The 17,613-nt window shown below is 54.0% G+C and overlaps 8 protein-coding genes across 8 annotated transcripts; 5 read left to right on the top strand and 3 right to left on the bottom strand.

Moving 5' to 3' along the window:
• Positions 1 to 415: 415 nt before the first annotated feature.
• VTN31DRAFT_6629 (uncharacterized protein) lies at positions 416 to 1,227 on the top strand (the record flags this gene model as incomplete). Its single annotated transcript, XM_069407260.1, has 4 exons — positions 416 to 508; positions 591 to 847; positions 940 to 1,027; positions 1,078 to 1,227. 4 exons carry the CDS (start codon positions 416 to 418, stop codon positions 1,225 to 1,227), a joined length of 588 nt encoding a protein of 195 aa, XP_069258804.1.
• A 1,017-nt stretch (positions 1,228 to 2,244) lies between these two features.
• Positions 2,245 to 5,383, top strand: VTN31DRAFT_6628 (uncharacterized protein; the record flags this gene model as incomplete). The annotated part of the gene is made up of 10 exons (XM_069407259.1): positions 2,245 to 2,264; positions 2,341 to 2,363; positions 2,426 to 2,464; positions 2,525 to 2,630; positions 2,696 to 2,829; positions 2,931 to 4,203; positions 4,263 to 4,556; positions 4,622 to 4,756; positions 4,814 to 5,209; positions 5,284 to 5,383. 10 exons carry the CDS (start codon positions 2,245 to 2,247, stop codon positions 5,381 to 5,383), a joined length of 2,520 nt encoding a protein of 839 aa, XP_069258803.1.
• Positions 5,384 to 5,617: 234 nt separating this feature from the next.
• Positions 5,618 to 6,315, bottom strand: VTN31DRAFT_6627 (uncharacterized protein; the record flags this gene model as incomplete). The annotated part of the gene is made up of 3 exons (XM_069407258.1): positions 5,618 to 5,933; positions 6,012 to 6,110; positions 6,173 to 6,315. The coding sequence occupies 3 exons, from the start codon at positions 6,313 to 6,315 to the stop codon at positions 5,618 to 5,620; spliced, it is 558 nt and encodes a 185-aa protein (XP_069258802.1).
• A 46-nt stretch (positions 6,316 to 6,361) lies between these two features.
• On the top strand, positions 6,362 to 6,868 carry VTN31DRAFT_6626 (uncharacterized protein; the record flags this gene model as incomplete). Its single annotated transcript, XM_069407257.1, has 1 exon — positions 6,362 to 6,868. The coding sequence occupies one exon, from the start codon at positions 6,362 to 6,364 to the stop codon at positions 6,866 to 6,868; it is 507 nt and encodes a 168-aa protein (XP_069258801.1).
• Positions 6,869 to 7,552: 684 nt separating this feature from the next.
• VTN31DRAFT_6625 (uncharacterized protein) lies at positions 7,553 to 8,771 on the top strand (the record flags this gene model as incomplete). The annotated part of the gene is made up of 2 exons (XM_069407256.1): positions 7,553 to 7,641; positions 7,700 to 8,771. 2 exons carry the CDS (start codon positions 7,553 to 7,555, stop codon positions 8,769 to 8,771), a joined length of 1,161 nt encoding a protein of 386 aa, XP_069258800.1.
• A 235-nt stretch (positions 8,772 to 9,006) lies between these two features.
• On the bottom strand, positions 9,007 to 9,648 carry VTN31DRAFT_6624 (uncharacterized protein; the record flags this gene model as incomplete). Its single annotated transcript, XM_069407255.1, has 1 exon — positions 9,007 to 9,648. One exon carries the CDS (start codon positions 9,646 to 9,648, stop codon positions 9,007 to 9,009), a length of 642 nt encoding a protein of 213 aa, XP_069258799.1.
• A 4,199-nt stretch (positions 9,649 to 13,847) lies between these two features.
• VTN31DRAFT_6623 (uncharacterized protein) lies at positions 13,848 to 15,456 on the bottom strand (the record flags this gene model as incomplete). Its single annotated transcript, XM_069407254.1, has 2 exons — positions 13,848 to 13,990; positions 14,043 to 15,456. The coding sequence occupies 2 exons, from the start codon at positions 15,454 to 15,456 to the stop codon at positions 13,848 to 13,850; spliced, it is 1,557 nt and encodes a 518-aa protein (XP_069258798.1).
• A 402-nt stretch (positions 15,457 to 15,858) lies between these two features.
• VTN31DRAFT_6622 (uncharacterized protein) lies at positions 15,859 to 17,359 on the top strand (the record flags this gene model as incomplete). Its single annotated transcript, XM_069407253.1, has 3 exons — positions 15,859 to 15,956; positions 16,014 to 17,231; positions 17,287 to 17,359. The coding sequence occupies 3 exons, from the start codon at positions 15,859 to 15,861 to the stop codon at positions 17,357 to 17,359; spliced, it is 1,389 nt and encodes a 462-aa protein (XP_069258797.1).
• Positions 17,360 to 17,613: the final 254 nt, after the last annotated feature.

Here is a 17,613-nt window from a genome sequence, read left to right as displayed (position 1 = left end):
TCATTTCGCAGATTCACTTGACCTGCCGAACCGGACTCTTGGAAAGGCCAAAGCTGTCCGTCTGCCTCATCTTCATCGATCCTCTATCGCCCCCCTTTCTTTTCTTTCTTTCGATTTCCTGCATCAAGAGCTTCTGAATATCTTTGTTTGGTTTCAGAACTCTGTTTCGCGACAAGGAGGGCGGCGGCGAATCGAACACGCACGAGACGTGAAGTTCATTTAAAGACGTCAGGTTCTTCCGCGCTTGCGAAAGGATCGAAGGGCAAATCTGCCACCCGTCCGGACATCGACGAGTTCCCGCTTTCTTTTACGTTGAATGGGGTTTTTGCTGAGGGTCGATACGAATCGCGATTAATTTTTCGATCCCAACGATCAAAACGGGATAGTATACGAGAGAAATAGAGAGAGGACAAAGATGGCGAGTACTGAGGGTGCTGCCGAGGTGCCCGCCGAGGAGCAGCAGATTCATAATAACGCGCCCCAGGAGGGCGGCGGCGTTGATGATGAGGTGTGTGTGCGCGGGGCATCCGGTCCGGAGTGGTGCCTACCGATTCGCGGACGGGAGAAGAAGTGACTGACTCGGGTCAAAGGAAGAGATTGAGGCCATGAAGAAGCGCGTCGCAGAGATGGAGTCCGAAGCCGCCAAGCTGCGCGAAATGCAGGCCACCTTGGAGGAGCAGCAAGAGAACCTGCGCGAGGACCGGGAGACCATCGACGCGCGGAGCGTGTTCGTGGGGAATGTCGATTATGGGGCCTCGCCGGAGGAGATCCAGGCGCATTTCCAGAGTTGCGGTTCCATCAACCGGGTGACCATTTTGCTGGATAAGTACACTGGGCATCCAAAAGGGTTTATTTTTTTTTTTTTTTTTTTTTCCTGTCTTGTCTTTCCTGTCTATTTTGGTTCGTTATGCTTTTCAAGCATTTACTGACACGCCTCAGATATGCCTATGTGGAGTTTGCAGAGCCCAGCCTTGTCGCCCAGGCACTGGTCCTCAATGACAGTGTCTTCCGCGGCCGTAATATCAAGGTAGGCTTGTCTTCTGCTCCGCCGCTGGTAACGCCTGCTAATCCTCTTAGGTGGTGCCTAAGCGCACCAATATTCCCGGCATGAGCCGTGGTCGTGGTCGCGGACGAGGTAGGGGAGGGTATGGCCGCGGTGGCTACCCTCCGCGCGGCGGATATCGTGGAGGATACCGGGGCCGAGGTCGAGGATATGCACCATATTAGGCGTTGGGGGTTCTAATTCTCGATGATGGTGATTTTCAGGAGGGGGTTGCCGGATAATCACGGAAATGCTGAAATTCTCCATCTTGTTTCGGTCATCAGTTCTGGATTTGTGTTGTGGCTAGTTATCCGAGTTGATGATGTACGATATCACTGTCCCTGAATCGACGACGGGCTCGCGGTCTGTAACTGCACTGCCTCATTCATTCTCCGAAACGAGTTGACTGCCTGGAGTGGTGGAGATTATGCGACCTTTCTTCAGCCAGATTCATCATCCAACCGAGGCTCCTGAGCAGAAAGCTATCTGCTTTTTTTTTTTTCTTCAGGTCTCAAAGCTAGAGCTCCCTTCATGTTTGAGCATCGTGAATTTCGTATGGCCTGATGCCGAACGGGGTTTGCACAAGTTGAAAATCCCGCCATTTCTTCTGGTTTCCTTTTGTCTCTTCTTTGCTCACATTTATATTTAAATATTTCCATCATCCGCAGTTACTCGTAATCCATATGGTCACTTTGATAGCAACCCCTGGCTGATGTCCCTTTGCTGAAGGAATATGTACAATCAAAAGTAATAAAACAACAAGGTCTCTCTGTTGGACTCGATAGTTAACCTTATGGTGACCTCAGACTAAACTCCCAAGTCCCCTCGTCTTCCGTAATCAATGCTGATTGGCTGGCCGCGCCCTGCTCAGCCTCGCTCCGATTTTCTCCCTCCATAACGTCCAGCAACCAGCCCGGGCCGGATTAGGTAATCCGCCTCGTTGCAAGGACGAAACACCCGCCTCGAAGGCCTTCGGTTTCCTGTGTTATCTCCATCGGTCGTGTGTCTCTTCCCCCCGGTCGACATTCGGGTATTCGGGGCTGGTTGTCCTATTCTGTTTCGGTTGGTTCGTTGCTTTCTCACTTGCCCGTGGTGTGTCGTGGCTTCGGCTTCGAAGCGAGCGGCTTGGGAGTGAGAGAGCCCGCGGTCCCCTCCCTGTTGCTCGTCGTTGCCCGCTGGGCTGCGCCTGAAGACGCTTCAACATGAGTTCGAATCTGCCAGCGTGAGTATTCTTCTTTCCCCCGGCATGATGGTTTGATGTTTGGGGATGTTGCTGACGCTTTTTGCTTTCTCCCCAGTCAGCCGAACCTGAGGCTTACAAGTAAGCGGTTTTCCTCCCACGCCATATGAAAGTCCCGGCGCTAACATGATATCGCGCTCCAGTCATCGCTGCGGATGGATTGTACAAGCGGGATGTGTTCCGTACGTATGGCCCGAATCGGCATATCATAGGAACCAGAGACTGAGACCTTTTCGCTGCAGGACATCCCGATCCGTTCGCCGTCGCCACTGTCGGCGGCGAGCAGACTCACACCACCTCTGTGATCAAGAAGACGCTGAATCCATATTGGAATGAATCCTTCGATTTGTACGTTCTCCCGCACCGGGTATCCCGAGACCGAACATCCCGCCGCCTCTAACCAATGCGTAAAGGAGAGTCAACGAAGATAGCATCCTCGCAATTCAGATCTTCGACCAAAAAAAGTTCAAGAAGAAGGACCAGGGCTTTCTCGGCGTAATCAACGTCCGCGTCGGGGACGTGATTGATTTGCAGATGGGCGGTGAAGGTATGCTTTTCTTTCTCTTTGCGAGACCGCGCTTGCTCCATGGAATTTGATAGACTGACGGCCGCGCCTGCGTACTCTGCGTTGCTGCGCGTGCGGTTCAGAGATGTTGACCCGCGACCTGAAAAAGTCCAATGACAACCTCGTAGTCCACGGGAAACTCATCTTTAGCCTGTCGACGAATTTGTCCACCCCGCTTCCGCAGCATCCTCATCGACCGCCAGCGCAGCCGGCGGCACAGACCGGGCTGGCCCCGACAGTCCACACCCCGACGCCATCACAAGGGAGCAATCTTGTCGATGGCGCTGCCGCCGGGGCATCTTCGTCTGCTGCCGCCGCCGCCGCCGCTGCTGCTCCGTCTCCCGCCGCCAACACCGCTCCGACTTCCTCCTTGGCGCCGGCGCGCGTTTCTTCATCAACGGCCCAGCAGACCAGTGGTCATGCGGCCCAAAATGGGGTTTCACAACCAAACGGACATCAGCAATCGACAAGCGTCTCGAGGCCCCAGTACAGCTCTTTTGAGGATGCCCTCGGCAGACTCCCAGCGGGCTGGGAGCGCCGTGTGGACAACCTGGGACGCACGTACTACGTCGATCACAACACACGGACGACAACATGGACGCGACCGTCGGCCAACTATAACGAAAGCGCGCAGCGGTCGCAGCGCGAAGCGAACATGCAGATGGAGCGACGAGCACATCAAAACCGGACGCTGCCGGAGGATCGCACGGGAGCCAGTTCCCCCAACCTGTCGGACCGCCAAGCGACCACGCCGCCGAACGGTGCAAGCAGCAGTGCTGCCGCCGCGACGGCGAACGCGGTTTCCATGATGGCCACGGGGGCCACCACGGCTGGCACGGGTGAGCTGCCGCCGGGTTGGGAACAACGATTTACGCCGGAGGGGCGGCCGTACTTTGTCGACCACAACACGCGCACGACCACTTGGGTCGACCCGCGGCGGCAGCAGTACATCCGGATGTATGGGCACAATACCGGCGGCACCACGATCCAGCAGCAGCCCGTGTCCCAGCTGGGCCCCTTGCCGAGCGGGTGGGAGATGCGGTTGACGAACACGGCGCGCGTGTACTTTGTCGACCACAACACCAAGACGACCACGTGGGACGACCCTCGGCTGCCGTCATCGCTGGATCAGGGTGTGCCGCAGTACAAGCGCGATTTCCGCCGCAAGCTGATCTACTTCCGGTCGCAGCCGGCGTTGCGGATCCAATCGGGGCAGTGCCATATCAAGGTGCGCCGCAACAACATCTTTGAGGATTCGTACGCGGAGATTATGCGGCAGAGCGCATCGGATCTGAAGAAACGGTTGATGATCAAGTTTGAAGGCGAGGACGGCTTGGACTATGGCGGTCTGTCTCGGTAAGTTTCTTTTTATCCCTAGGTTTGGGTCCTCATGACGGGGGGCCTAACTTTCGCAGGGAGTTCTTCTTCCTGTTATCGCACGAAATGTTCAACCCGTTCTACTGCCTCTTCGAGTACTCTGCCCATGACAACTATACACTCCAGATCAACCCTCACTCGGGCATCAACCCCGAACATTTGAACTACTTCAAGTTCATTGGCCGGGTGGTTGGGCTGGCCATTTTCCACCGACGGTTTTTGGACTCGTTCTTTATCGGAGCGTTTTACAAGATGATGCTCGGAAAGAAGGTGACGTTGCAAGACATGGAGGGAGTGGATCAGGATCTGCACCGGAATTTGACCTGGACATTGTAAGTTTTATTTTTTCTTTATTCGACCAGAGTTTGGGGAGATGATCCAAGGCTGACGAGGTCAGGGAAAACGACATTGATGGGTTCGATCTGACCTTCTCGGTGGACGACGAGAAGTTTGGCGAGCGACGAACCATCGATCTGAAACCGGACGGGCGAAACATTCCTGTGACCAATGAGAACAAGCGGGAATATGTAGAGTACGTATAGCCCAGCAAACAGCTTGGGCAGACGGTGATAGTTTCTAACACCCACAGGCTCGTTACGGAGTGGAAGATCCAGAAGCGGGTGGAACAGCAGTTCCAAGAGTTCATGTCCGGCTTCAACGAGCTCATCCCGCAGGACCTGGTGACGGTGTTCGACGAGCGCGAGCTGGAGTTGCTGATCGGTGGCATCGCGGACATTGACGTAGACGACTGGAAGAAACACACCGACTACCGCGGGTACCAGGAGTCGGACGAGGTCATCCAGAACTTTTGGAAAATCATCCGCAGCTGGGACGCGGAGCAGAAGTCGCGGCTGCTGCAGTTCGCCACGGGCACGTCGCGCATCCCGGTCAATGGGTTCAAGGACTTGCAGGGATCGGACGGGCCGCGGCGGTTTACGATTGAGAAGGCGGGCGACGTCAACGCGTTGCCCAAGTCGCATACTTGGTAAGTTTTTTTTTTTCCCCCTCCCTTCTCCCCTTGGGAATAATACCATGGGAACTAACAACCTTTGTGTCTAGCTTCAACCGACTCGATCTCCCCCCTTACAAGACATATGAGCAACTGGAGCAGAAACTCACGATTGCCGTGGAGGAGACGTTGGGATTCGGACAGGAGTAAAATGGGTTGTTTTTCTTGCGGCGTGGCTTGGATTGGTTTGTACACAGTAGCATTTTCGTTAATCAATTATTGGATGGATTACATTTGTATCTTTTGACATGGAGTATCTTTTTTTGAAATTATTATTGATTAATAGATTACCCTACTCCGTACAGTGCATGATTAACTGATCGATCAATCAAATCCATGATGCAAAGCGTATTCCTGAATGAAGAAAGAAAGAAAAAACAAGATTTACAGCAGTCCAAGCATGGCGACCGACCCGGCCATCGCACCGGCGAGTTTCACCACGTCGTTCAGCGAGCCATGCAGCGGGACCGCGAAGTCGGTATCATCACTCGAGGAGCCCTCAGCGTCGGCATCGTCGCCGCTGTCGCTGTCGCTATCATCCGCGTCCGAGGTATTCGTCGGTTCCGACGTCGACGTGGTGGACGAGGCGGTCGTTGTCGTCGACGACTTGGGAGACTGCGCCTCGGCGGCGTTGCAGTAGGATTCCTTGGTCTGGCGGGCGCCGAACTGGTCGGGGTGACCGGGGCAGTTATTGTAGCAACTAGATTATTCAATTCCATTGGTTAGCCAGGGCAATTTTTCCGGGCTTTTTTCTTTGGAAGGGCAGAGGATAACATACGTCAAGACATTGTTGGCCTGTTCGCAGAGGCAGTCCCAGTCGTTGGCCTCGCAGGCGTCGAGTTGGGGCTGGGTGGTCTCGAGGCATGCGTCGACGATGCTAGGGTACTTTGGTTAGCTTTTGAAACGGGAGCTCAGGGTAGGATAGGGTAGGGTAGGTACTTTTGCGCCGCGCATTTCTTGCCGCCGTTGCCGTTACCGTTGCCATTGCTGGAGCCGGAGTCGGAATTGGAGTCTTGCGCCACGGCGAGGCCGCTGAGGGCGAGGGAGCCGAGAAGGGCGATGGAGCGGATAGAGACGTGCATGATGGATTTGTTTCAAAGAGAGGCTACGGAGCACGGATCTGAGCGGATGTTTTCAATCAAACAGGTTTCTTCCTCGAGCAAAGCGGGAGTTTTCTCTAGAGAGAGAGAAAGGGAGAAAAGGAAGCTCAGGGCGAGGTGTTGGATAAAAAAGTATGGCATGGCATGGGACAGGGCCCCCCTTTGCAGCTGCTTGGGTTGGCCTGACATTTCTGGAGGGTTCTGTTGCCATTCTTCTCTTTTTGGTAAGACCGAGGATTCAACAAGCTCACTTGTTCTGTTAAAGTTCCTCCTAGAAATGGCAAGAATTGATTGGTTTTTTTTGTCTTGGAGGTTTCACTTTCTCGGATCAAACGTGAAGCTGTTCTGGAAGGGTGCGTTCCATTCAGGGTTGGTGTGCTGGGGCGAGGGTTCTGATTGGATGATCCAGGTGAACCCCAGATCAGGTGACTTGGACAGTGTTTTTTTCTTGCCGCTGATCTTGGAGTCTGGGACTGGGAGGAGGTGGAATGATGAGGGATCATCCCGACTCCTCCAGGACGGAGTATGTACATAGACGATAGTGCTTTGTTCATTGACCTCGAGTCCTAAAATTCAGCAGGATCGAGAATCGGCTTGATTCCGATCGCGTCCCTGACGAATCGCGCCTCAGGAACGAAAAATAGACTCGGCCATGCACCGAGCTCTCCCGACATGGACAGTCTCAACGGTCCAGATCATGGCGGAGAACGCCGACGGTGAGAGTCAAGGCCGGAGAATCCAAGGAATAATGCGGGAGCCAGAAATCCGGAGAATTGGAGTCGAAAACGACTGCTGGGTACGGAGTATAAGTATATAAGTCAGTAAAAGGATTGTAGGTAGAACCGGGGAGAAACTCCCGATCGCACTTTATCCTCTCCGAAATCCTCAACTTCTGTGTCCGATTATTATATATTATTCCTCCGTACTGTAGTAGTACTTTGGAGGGTTATTATCACCACACGGATTTCGAACTCTCGCGGCCTGAATTGGCCGCGGACAACTCGCAGCCCTGGCGTCCAACGGCCGGCGGGCTAACCCCCGCCTTTCCTTGATTTCCAGGCATTTGAACCAGCTCCTCCCGCTACCCAACCTCAACACTCCGTTCTCGTCCGAGAGATCCTCGGCGGAGCCCGATGACATCGAATATAAACCTCCCTCCCCGCCGACGTTACTCGACCCCTCACCACCAGTGTCCTCTCAACAACCCGCTGTTGTAAACATGTCGGTGCAAGCTTCTCATGATACGCTTTTGATTCCCGGGCCCATCGAATTCGACGATGAGGTTCTCAAGTCTATGTCACATTATTCGTACGTCCCGCATTCCAACAATGACGAAACGGGCATCTGGCGACTGATTAAATCGCAGGGAGAGCCACGTCGGCCCCGCGTTCGTCAAGCTCTTTGGGGAGACGTTGACGCTCACACGGAAACTCTTCCAAACCACCGACCCCGCCGCCCAGCCGTTCATCATCTCCGGCAGCGGAACCCTCGGCTGGGACTTGGTCAGCGCCAACCTGATTGAAAAGGGCGAGAACGCGTTAGTTTTGCACACCGGATACTTTGGGGATTCGTTCGCGGCGGCCCTGGAGACGTACGGCGCACAGGTGAAGCAGCTCAAGGCGCCGATCGGCGATCGGCCGTCGCTGGAGGAGATCGAGGCCGAGCTCAAGGCGAAGCCGTACAAGCTGATCACGGCCACTCATGTGGACACCTCGACGGGTGTGCTGAGCGACATCCGGGCCATCTCGGAGCTCGTGCACCGCGTCAGCCCGAACACGCTGGTCGTGGTCGACGGCGTCTGCAGCGTGGGCTGCGAAGAGATTGCCTTTGACACGTGGGGGCTCGATGTCGTGCTGACGGCCAGCCAAAAGGCCATCGGCTGCCCGCCGGGCCTCAGCATCGTCATGATGTCCGGTCGCGCCATCGAGGCGTTCCGCACCCGCAAAACGCCGCCCGCTTCTTACTACGCCTCCATCGCCAATTGGCTGCCCATCATGCAGAACTACGAGGCCGGCAAACCCTCCTACTTTGCGACTCCGCCCACACAGCTCGTCCACGCCCTGAACACGGCGCTCCGCCTCCTCACATCTGTGCCCCTCGCGGAGCGCTTTGCCGCTCATGTTCGCGCCTCTGACAAGGTCAAGGCCGCCGTTGCCGAGCTCGGATTGCAGCAGCTCGCTACAAAGCCCGAGTGCCAGGCCCATGCCATGACCGCCATCCGCCTGCCCGACGGCCTCACCGCGCCGGACATTCTCCCGCACCTGCTCAAGCGCGGCGTCATCTTCGCCGGCGGGCTCCACAAGGAGATTGCTCCGCTGTACATCCGCTTCGGCCACATGGGCGCCAGCGTCACAGACCCGAAGCGCAATGACATTGACAAAGCCATTGCGGCGTTGAAGGAGGCTTATGCTGAGGCCCGGAAGGCCAAGGGACTATAAAAAAAATATGTCATGAAATGTAATGTAAATCTTCTGATGACTAGAGTCCGTCTTGGAATGTAGACAATCAGGGGCGACAGATTGGAATTGTACGAGACGAAAGCACAGAACATACTTAATGCCTATAGGTATCACACCCATTTCCGATATGAACCTCAACGCCAGTCCTTCCCATGCCAAACCCGATGCACAACGAATTCCGTACCCACATGGCCAATCCTTCCCATCACCCTTCTCACTCAAAAGACAACGCCTTATACGCCTCCGGCCGCTGATCCCTCAGCCGGGCCAGCTTCTCCACAACGTCCATCATCCTCTTTACATGAAACTGGCCCCTCCCCTTCCCGTCACCAGACTTCTCACTATTCCTAATAACCATCAAGCTCCCGGCATACTTTGCCCGCAGCAACGCAATAGTGATTCGATCGCAGGTCGGTCTATCATCCAACGTACTCCGCAGAAACTCCAACACCAACAGCTCCAGGTGGGGATACTGCTGGATGAGGAACTTTTCCAGCGCCGTGGCATCCCGCTCGCCGAGGTCCGAGTTATTGGGATAGTTCAAGTACTCGCGGTGCGCGGTGCCGACGATGAACTTGACACGTTTGATCAAGGGGGCATGGACGTGGGAATGGTCGATGCGGTGCGCGCGGAAGATGTTCTCGCGGTACAGCACGGGGAGAGCCTCGCGGTAGATGGTGCGGTTGGTGCATAGGATGGCTGGGGAGAGCGCATTGGGCTGCCATGCGCCCCAAGGGTCGCGGGATTTGCGCATGCGGAGGGTTCGCGGGGAAACGAGGAGGTAGCGGTAGATCTGGAGGCGGATTTCGGGCGGCAAATCGAGGAAGGATGGAGGGGCTTTGCGTTTGCGGGTCATTGCTGGTCAATTGGCCCTTTCCTGGGGCCCGGCGGTGACTATTCCACGGCCTGTTTGGTGGATAGGACTCTTGGAGAGGATGTGTGGGAGGATAGGACTCTTTGTATGGGAATTGGAGTTGGGGTTACTGTACAATCCCATCGCTATCTTATCGATAAGAAAGATAAAAATCGATAAGACATCTACTGTAAGAGTCAATGCCTCCGACAACTTTGAACATCCACCAGTCACAATAATACTATTCTCCGTGCAATCTCCGTTGCAAAAGTAAAGAACACCCTCTCCTCACCGGCCAATCTGTAGCCCACGTCTCTAACTCCTTCGGTTCGTCAGTGACCAGTGTTTTTTTGTCGGTTCCGGAGCCTTGGATTATCTGCTCAAGCTCTGTCAGAATCACCTACCTATGTAACCGCAAGCTCTGACACATCAGGGTCAATAGTAGTACTCACTGAATTGTTTCTTCCTTCACTACCGCGGCTTTATCTCCTGCCTCATCAGTCGACCCGGATCCTACTGGTTCTTCTGAGCTGTCCGCTGCGAACGTCCGCTTCTGTCCTCGTCCGCGACATAATCCTCCTTGATTCTCGGGTCCTTGGCAGGGTCAGAGCCCGTTGTTTTATTCGGTTGAGCGTCCGTTTTGGGATCCAGTGGCTTGTTTCGTTTGGTCAATTGACCACCCAGCAAGGCACATGAGGGTGAGAGCCTGGGCGCGAAGAGTATCAGATGTGTCTGGCCAGCCATGGTAGTAGTGGAATCAATGACAGGGAATGAACATGTTTTTCAAGGGACTCGTGTGCAAGGAGCGATGATTTCAGGAGCCTTGATGAACCAATCGAGAATGATGAAAGGTTTTAAAGGTAAGTAAATGCGTCTGAGGTCCAGCAGACATAACTGCGGGTGGCCATGGGGGGACCAGAGTTTAGTGAATCTCAATCGAGGAGTTTGGCAAAGTGTTTCCGCATGCATGAAGATGTCAGACTTCAATTCGCAGTTCTGCGTCTTGTACGCGAGTAGGACCGGTTGTTCAGAAGCAAGTCTGTGGGCTCCCTGATCTCCAGTTCACATTCAAGTGCGTTTGTGCCAGATACTGGCTCCTCTAGTCCTGATGTTTAGGATGCTCGTTGGACGGCAAATATAGATAGTGGGCATAGTGGCTCTGTAGATAGGTCGATAATCTGTGCAAAATTTCCTATATGGAATATGGATGGTATGATTGCGCTGAAAGTGCTACTGAATTAGTCTGTGAAAAATCTATGAGGCTGAGCAGCGAATGGTGAGGCCTTTATCCTTGATCAACCATTACCCGTGTGTCAGCCAGAGCAGGTCGTCGGCGTTGTAAAGTCACCAACAGGTTGTACGTTTTGACTCCTGTGCGCCTGGTGGCCAGCCAGCGAGGATTCCCATGCAGCCCGGAACCGTGGCATGCACGCAGAGCACCCGCTACGTTTTGACCTTTCCTTCACAATCTCTCTATCAACCCACCAAGCCAGATTCACTTTCTCAACTATTGAATTGACAGCAGTGGTAGTTATCTGTGAGACTTGTGATTATGTAAGTACTCAAAGCATTCCTTGAATTTCTCCTAGGTTATGGAGGCTCAATGACCTTTGAGCATAGTACGTTAGTTTTATCCATCCCAGCACGAGAAAGAACGTCGTCGGCAGCCTACACTTGAGAAAATCGCAGATATTCTGCCTTTATGGCTCGTGGCTTCCAACTCCTTTCCGGGCAGGAGCGACGCCCGCGAATTATTTGAGAGCTGCCAGCGCACTCTGCTCGAACATCAAACCTTTCCTCTTATTCTTTCAAGAAGTTGGAGCCCAACAGCAAATCCTGTTGCGTGATCCATACAAAAGCTGCCCAGATGTAATACTGGGAAACGCCATTGTTCCCGCTGCAGAGATAACGATAATTACGACCGCATGCAGTGCATGCGGTACCTTCAGCTTTGTACCGCCAGTAATGTAGTAAGTACTCAACTTTTGCGCATTCGTTGATAGGTGTGTTGAATAATCATATTCTCCGCATGGAATTGAGTGTGAACCTCAGTGTTCTTGGACCGTAGTCGCAAACAGGGTGCAATACAAAGACGGTTCTTTGGATTCGACAGCATTTTTTTTTGTTGTCACTCTTGGACTCTCGACTCGGTAACTAATAGGATAAGTAGAACAATTGGAGTATGGTAGTGTTTTGTTGATATTCCCAAATTCACGATGGGCGGCTCACCTGTGTATATATTTAGGGCCAGATCTTCATTTGCACAATGGAAACTCTTCCCCGGTTGTGAGGTCCAGGGCCTCGCAAGGCTCCGCAGGGAATTTCACCTAGGTTAGGCCTAAAACTACAATGAAGCTACTCACTCTGATCGATTTCTCTATCGTGTTGAGGCCAACTCTTATGGAGACTGGATGCCGTGGATGTTTGGGCGACACGCCCACGACTGCTATTCATGGAAACTCCTACGGTGTAAACAAGAACCTTAAGTACGGAGTACCAGTAACTAAGGTAGGTACCTTCTAGGTAGTACTATGTACTAGTAAATACTTAAACTATAAGCCATCAAACGATTCGTCATTCAACTGGGGCCTGACCGAATGCTTCAAATGCTTGACTCGCTCCAGCAAAGCTCACGCACGTTGGATCTCGAAGATACCCCCGGTCAGGGCCCGCGTCTTTCAGTCTCATGGAGAAGACAACCATGTCACCATGTGCCCTAGGCAGTCGCCTCTGCTACGGTTTTGGTACAGATTCGGCAATGTCCTCGAGGATCTAGATCTGGTTCCTTGTCCACTTGCGCATTATGTCAATACTGAGCCGATATACCGAGCGCTGATCACAAAGAAACAAGTTATTATGAAGACATTGTTTGCTGTTGTGGCCAGCTCTGTGAAACGGTCCTGAATACAAACACGAACTCCATAGAAATATTTTGGATTTCAACGGAGAATTATTCTACCACTGGGCAATTGAGTCTGGTAAGCTGGATTGCTGGGGTTGGCCGACGCAATATACGGCTACTGACTCGTAGCAGACCAACCAGTGAACCACCCAAGGCAGAGGTTAGAAAAAAAAAAACATTCAAGAGCGAGCAGATCTTTTCGATGCAGGTAATCGGCTTGAGCCCGGCCCAGTTTGTCATTCTGACTTTAGGAATTGTAGTCGAGTTGCTCGACCGAAGGGCTCTGGCAGGGTTCCTCCGAACGTGAAGTTCCTGGTGGACGACATGGGGTCGGAATGGACATATGAACGCGACCTATTGACTTTGTTCAAGCCCGGCCCCTATCGATCAGGGACTTTGAAAAGGTGATCAGACAATGCTATGGGTATGCCAACGGAACTTTTCCCCTGTTTTCCTGCTTGGACTCTGAACGGAATGAAAAATCGATCAGTCAAGCCCCCTCCCGGCGGCTGGGATTGAGTTCTCTGGACTGGGACCTCTCTACCCCATCTCTCCAGATGGCAGTCTCGATGGCACCTGGTTCCTCCGGTACTACGACGAAGTCGGCAGCGCGTTTGAGACGGCTGGATACGAGGTCAGCCCTGGGCCCAAGCTGGAGCAGTTGTTTAAAGGACGCTGCCTTCGTGAACTAGTATTCGCGTGGAGAAGTCAGTGTTCTTGCCAGCCAGGCCCGTGCTGACGGCCGGAAGCGCAACATACACATATTGCTCAAGGTGCGAGTACTATCCACATAGCCTTTCAGCAAGGATACTATTTGATGTCAAATTAGCCATGACACTAGTATCTGTGTTGTCTACTGCCAGCGTACCGAGAACTGATTAGGGCGAAATCTGGAATGGACATACTTTATATCCATAGGGATAGGATGTTTTATGCCCTCACATGCGGGAATTCATTCATCACTTCTTGACATTGACTGTACAACGCATGCAATAAATATAGTCAGCTTGACAGGACGCGTCTTTCATGCTTTGTACCGGTAAGTACAACTATAGGTAGTACCTAGAGACAACAACTGTAAACAAAGAACCGGAAAGAATTGCGAGTAAACCCCGTGCACTTCAACTGCTAATATGCAGCTCAAACACTGCAAGACTCATTGAATTAAACCGATAACTTGGAGAAAAAAAAAAAAAAAAACAAAAACAATCCTTTACGCAAACATGCACATGCAAACCAACACCGGCATAGAAAATCGGACAAACCTTTCTGAGAAAAATCGAGTCAGGAGGAACAAGTACTACCCCATTGCTTCTCCCCGTCTGAGACCGAGGAATGCTCGTACATCGGTCACGTATTGCAGTGCCTCGAGCATCGGGATGAGATTCAGCAGGCCGTAGTCTGTCGGATCGCTGATCCAGCCCTTGATTGGGATGGCATTGTCTGGGGACTTTGTTAGGATTCTGTCGTGTGTTGCTGGAAATCGGGAGCTTACCCTCGTGGAAAATGTAGCTCATCGGACTGTTGTCGAGAATCATCACCTTGCTGAGGTCCGGCTCGATCGAACTCAGATCCTTGATGAAGGCCCCGTTGCGCTGTGTGCAGTGCTGGCGGTAGTACCGCGCCTGGAAGTACTTGCGCTCCTGCTCGAGCCAATCGATGACGGGGTCCGCGTATTCTTGCACGCTCGCGGTAAAGATGACCAGCTTGTACCACTTGCACACCTTGCGCAGAAACTCGTCACAGTGCGGCCGCTTGTGCACGTAGTAGAGGATAGGATGCTGCGGCCCAATCGTTGTCGGCGGCTCGCCAGGTGCCGAGGCCGTCACCGGCGTAGACAGCCTGACCTCGACCATGTGCCCGCTCGACATGCGCCCGCCTTTGGCCAGCGAATGGATCAGCGTCTCGTCAAGGTCCAGCACCAGCGTCTTCTGGGGTAGCCGCGAGGAGCGCCCTCCGCTCCACGACGAAAAGGACGGCTGCCGCATTGGGACCAGCGGCCGAGGAGGCAGAGGCACCGCCGCATTCGGGTATTTTGTGAGGCGATGATGGGATGACGGCGAAGTGGGCGACTTGAGACTCTCCGCCGCGATAGCGGTTGCGTCTGCGGACGGTTGAGTCTCGGATGCTGGACGCATGTCTCCACTCTGAGACCGCCTCTTTTCCCGCTTTGCATCCTCGTTGTGCAACTTGATCCGTATTGACCGTCGCGGCATCTTCCCACTCTCTGCCGATTCGCCATCCGCAGACTTGGAACGGGCGCTCCGCAAACTTGTTCCTCCAGACGAACGTGTTGACCGGCGGTCCCCATCCGAGTCCGACGTCGACGAGGTAATGGATTCACGAGAGGGGGAGTGCCGCGTTTTCTTGCCATGACCGCGCCGTCGAGCGCCTGCTCTCTCAGAGACGCCCCGCGTCTTCCTCTCGCCCTCTGTTCGTCGCGATGCCATGGCACGCCGGATCTTTCGCAGTGGCGCGACGGGAGAAAACTGTCCACTCTCCTCGTCCCGAAAGCATCGGAAGATGTAAACCCCTGGGGCGGCCAGGGTCGACAGGATCACCTTGATGGTCTCGGTGATTGCGTCAAAGAGCCGCTGTGCTGCCACGAATAGTCTATTTGAGGATGCAAGTGTAACATCCTTTCGAACCTCTCGTAGCAGGGGAGTCTTCTCGTCCAGATCCGCCGCACCATCACTCATGAGCGCGCTCGTCGAGGATTGGGAGTCATGGAAGTCACTGTCGGCATCACTGAGGCCGAGGTACTGCTCGCTTTTCGAACGGGTCTTGGACAAATCTCCGCGGACGCTGGCTGGGGAGGTGTCGCTGTGCGAATGCGAGCGTTGCCGCTGCTGGGTGGATGATGCACTCTGTCCTATGACGCGAGAGGACAGGAAATTCAGGGAGTTCATCTTCCAGTCTCGGCCATGAGGACGGAAGCTGCGACACGCGAGCCGGACTACAGTCTCTGGAGCTGGACTGTCGTTCACTGTAGGCTATTATTGAGGTTGGCGCGGGAGAATATGGAGAAGCCGAGGATCAAGCAAACATGACAACAGTACTAGGTAAAGCGGATTGAGCCCAGTCAAGACATGGACGAACCAATCGTAAGCAGGGGGGAAGACGAGGCTTTTTTTTGTAGACGAAGAACTGGATAATTTTCCTCAAAGAAGCGAGGAGATGCAGCAGGAGTTTGTTTGCGACCGGAATTGGTTGCTGGCACGGGAAAAAGACTGGAGTTTTGAGCGCTCCGATTTTTGAACACGACATCAACTCGAAAACCCACCGATCAATCCTCAACTGCATCCGCCTCCATGGTCTCCGACTCGGCCGCCCTGACTCCAGGGCTCCAATCTTTTCTCAAATCGCTCAAGACAAATCCGATCGAGACTTCGATAGACAACCTAGTTTCGTGGGTGCCAGCTCCCTTGACTCGATCTTAGTGCGCAAATTGACCCCGCCTCTGCAGACTGTTGAAACGACGTCAGATTCGCTTGTCCCGACAATGTGCCATTGCAACGGCCTATTTACTGCTACGAGTAGTGTCAGCGTTTCGAACAACCGATGCGGCTAAACTGATCGAGCGAGTCCGGAGCGTGGGTAGACGGCTGGTGGCTGCCCAGCCGCGGGAGCTGGTCGTGGGGAATATTGTACGCCGTGTGCTGGGCTTGATTCGCGACGAGGCCGAGGATGAGCGAGATGCGGAGTCGCTGGTAACCAGCGAGGCAGGCTCTGACAGTCGGCCGCACACGCCTCGCGGGGCAGAGAGTCATTCGCCGGCTCGGACACAACAACATGGCGGCGGCGAGGAGTTCGCGCTGCCCATTCAGGACCGGGACCTGCTGGCTGTGCGCCCTGAAGGGTCAGAACGCTCGTCGTCCCGGCCACCGTTGACCTCATTTGGGTCGGTCCAGGCGCCCCCCGTCGTCTCAATGTTCAGTCTCCTGCAGCATCCGGAGGCGGAGTCGCCCGCCCCGAGCTCACCGGGCACGGTGTCACCGTCCGGGCGAGGACGCGGCCAGCACAAGGATGTCCGCGCCGAGGTGCTGGACGGGATCGGCGAGATCATCGACGAGCTCGGCCAGGTCGACGACCAGATCGCCGGCTACGCCCTGGAGCATATCCACTCGAATGAGGTGATCCTCACCTACACGTCTTCCACCACAGTGCAAAAGTTCCTCCTCAAGGCCGCCGCCAAGCGCAAGTTCACCGTGATCCACGCCGAGTCCTATCCGAACAACCATACTGCGACACATGCACGTGTCAGCGGGAATACCGAAGCCGACGAGGAGAACCTTTCTGCGGAGTCGTTCCAAAAACCGCTGATTGCCCTGGGGATCACGGTGATTTTGATTCCGGACTCCGCCGTGTTTGCCATCATGTCGCGCGTCAACAAGGTCATCCTGGGCACCCACTCGGTCCTGGCCAACGGCGGGCTGATCGCAGCCGCCGGCACGCGCATGATCGCCCGGGCGGCCAAGGCGCACCAGGCGCCCGTGGTCGTGGTCAGCGGTGTGTATAAGCTTAGTCCCGTATATCCATTCGACATCGAGTCCTTGATCGAGCACGGCGACCCGAGCAAGGTCATTGGCTACGAAGACGGGGATGTCGTCGACCGGATCGATGTCGAGAACCCTCTCTATGATTATGTGCCGGCGGAGCTGGTCGATCTCTACGTTACGAACCTGTACGTTTTCTTGGATCCATTCCTTGATTTGAAGAAGTGCTAACGCTCTCGACAGTGGCGGCCACGCACCATCGTACTTGTACCGCATCTTGTCGGATCATTATCGGAAGGAGGATATCACGTTGTAGGCTAGACGGGAGTAGCTTATTAACGAATGACAATAATGAGATGACGCTTCGGGCATGAGGATTCTCTACTTCTGTACCTTGAATTCCGTAGACAACGGTGACCTCGTCCCTCATCTCTGGATGGGTCGTTCAATTAATGTTAAAGGATTCATGACCCGGGCTTACCCGCAATGATACCCATGACCACATGTACTTCATCAATCTGGAATGGGATTGCGATTCTTCCAGAGAAAATGGATTCATTTAAACAAGTC

Source organism: Thermomyces dupontii, assembly GCF_041956625.1.
Source record: "Thermomyces dupontii strain NRRL 2155 unplaced genomic scaffold VTN31scaffold_7, whole genome shotgun sequence".
Taxonomy (NCBI): domain Eukaryota; kingdom Fungi; phylum Ascomycota; class Eurotiomycetes; order Eurotiales; family Trichocomaceae; genus Thermomyces; species Thermomyces dupontii.
This window is presented reverse-complemented; position numbering and strand designations above follow the sequence as displayed.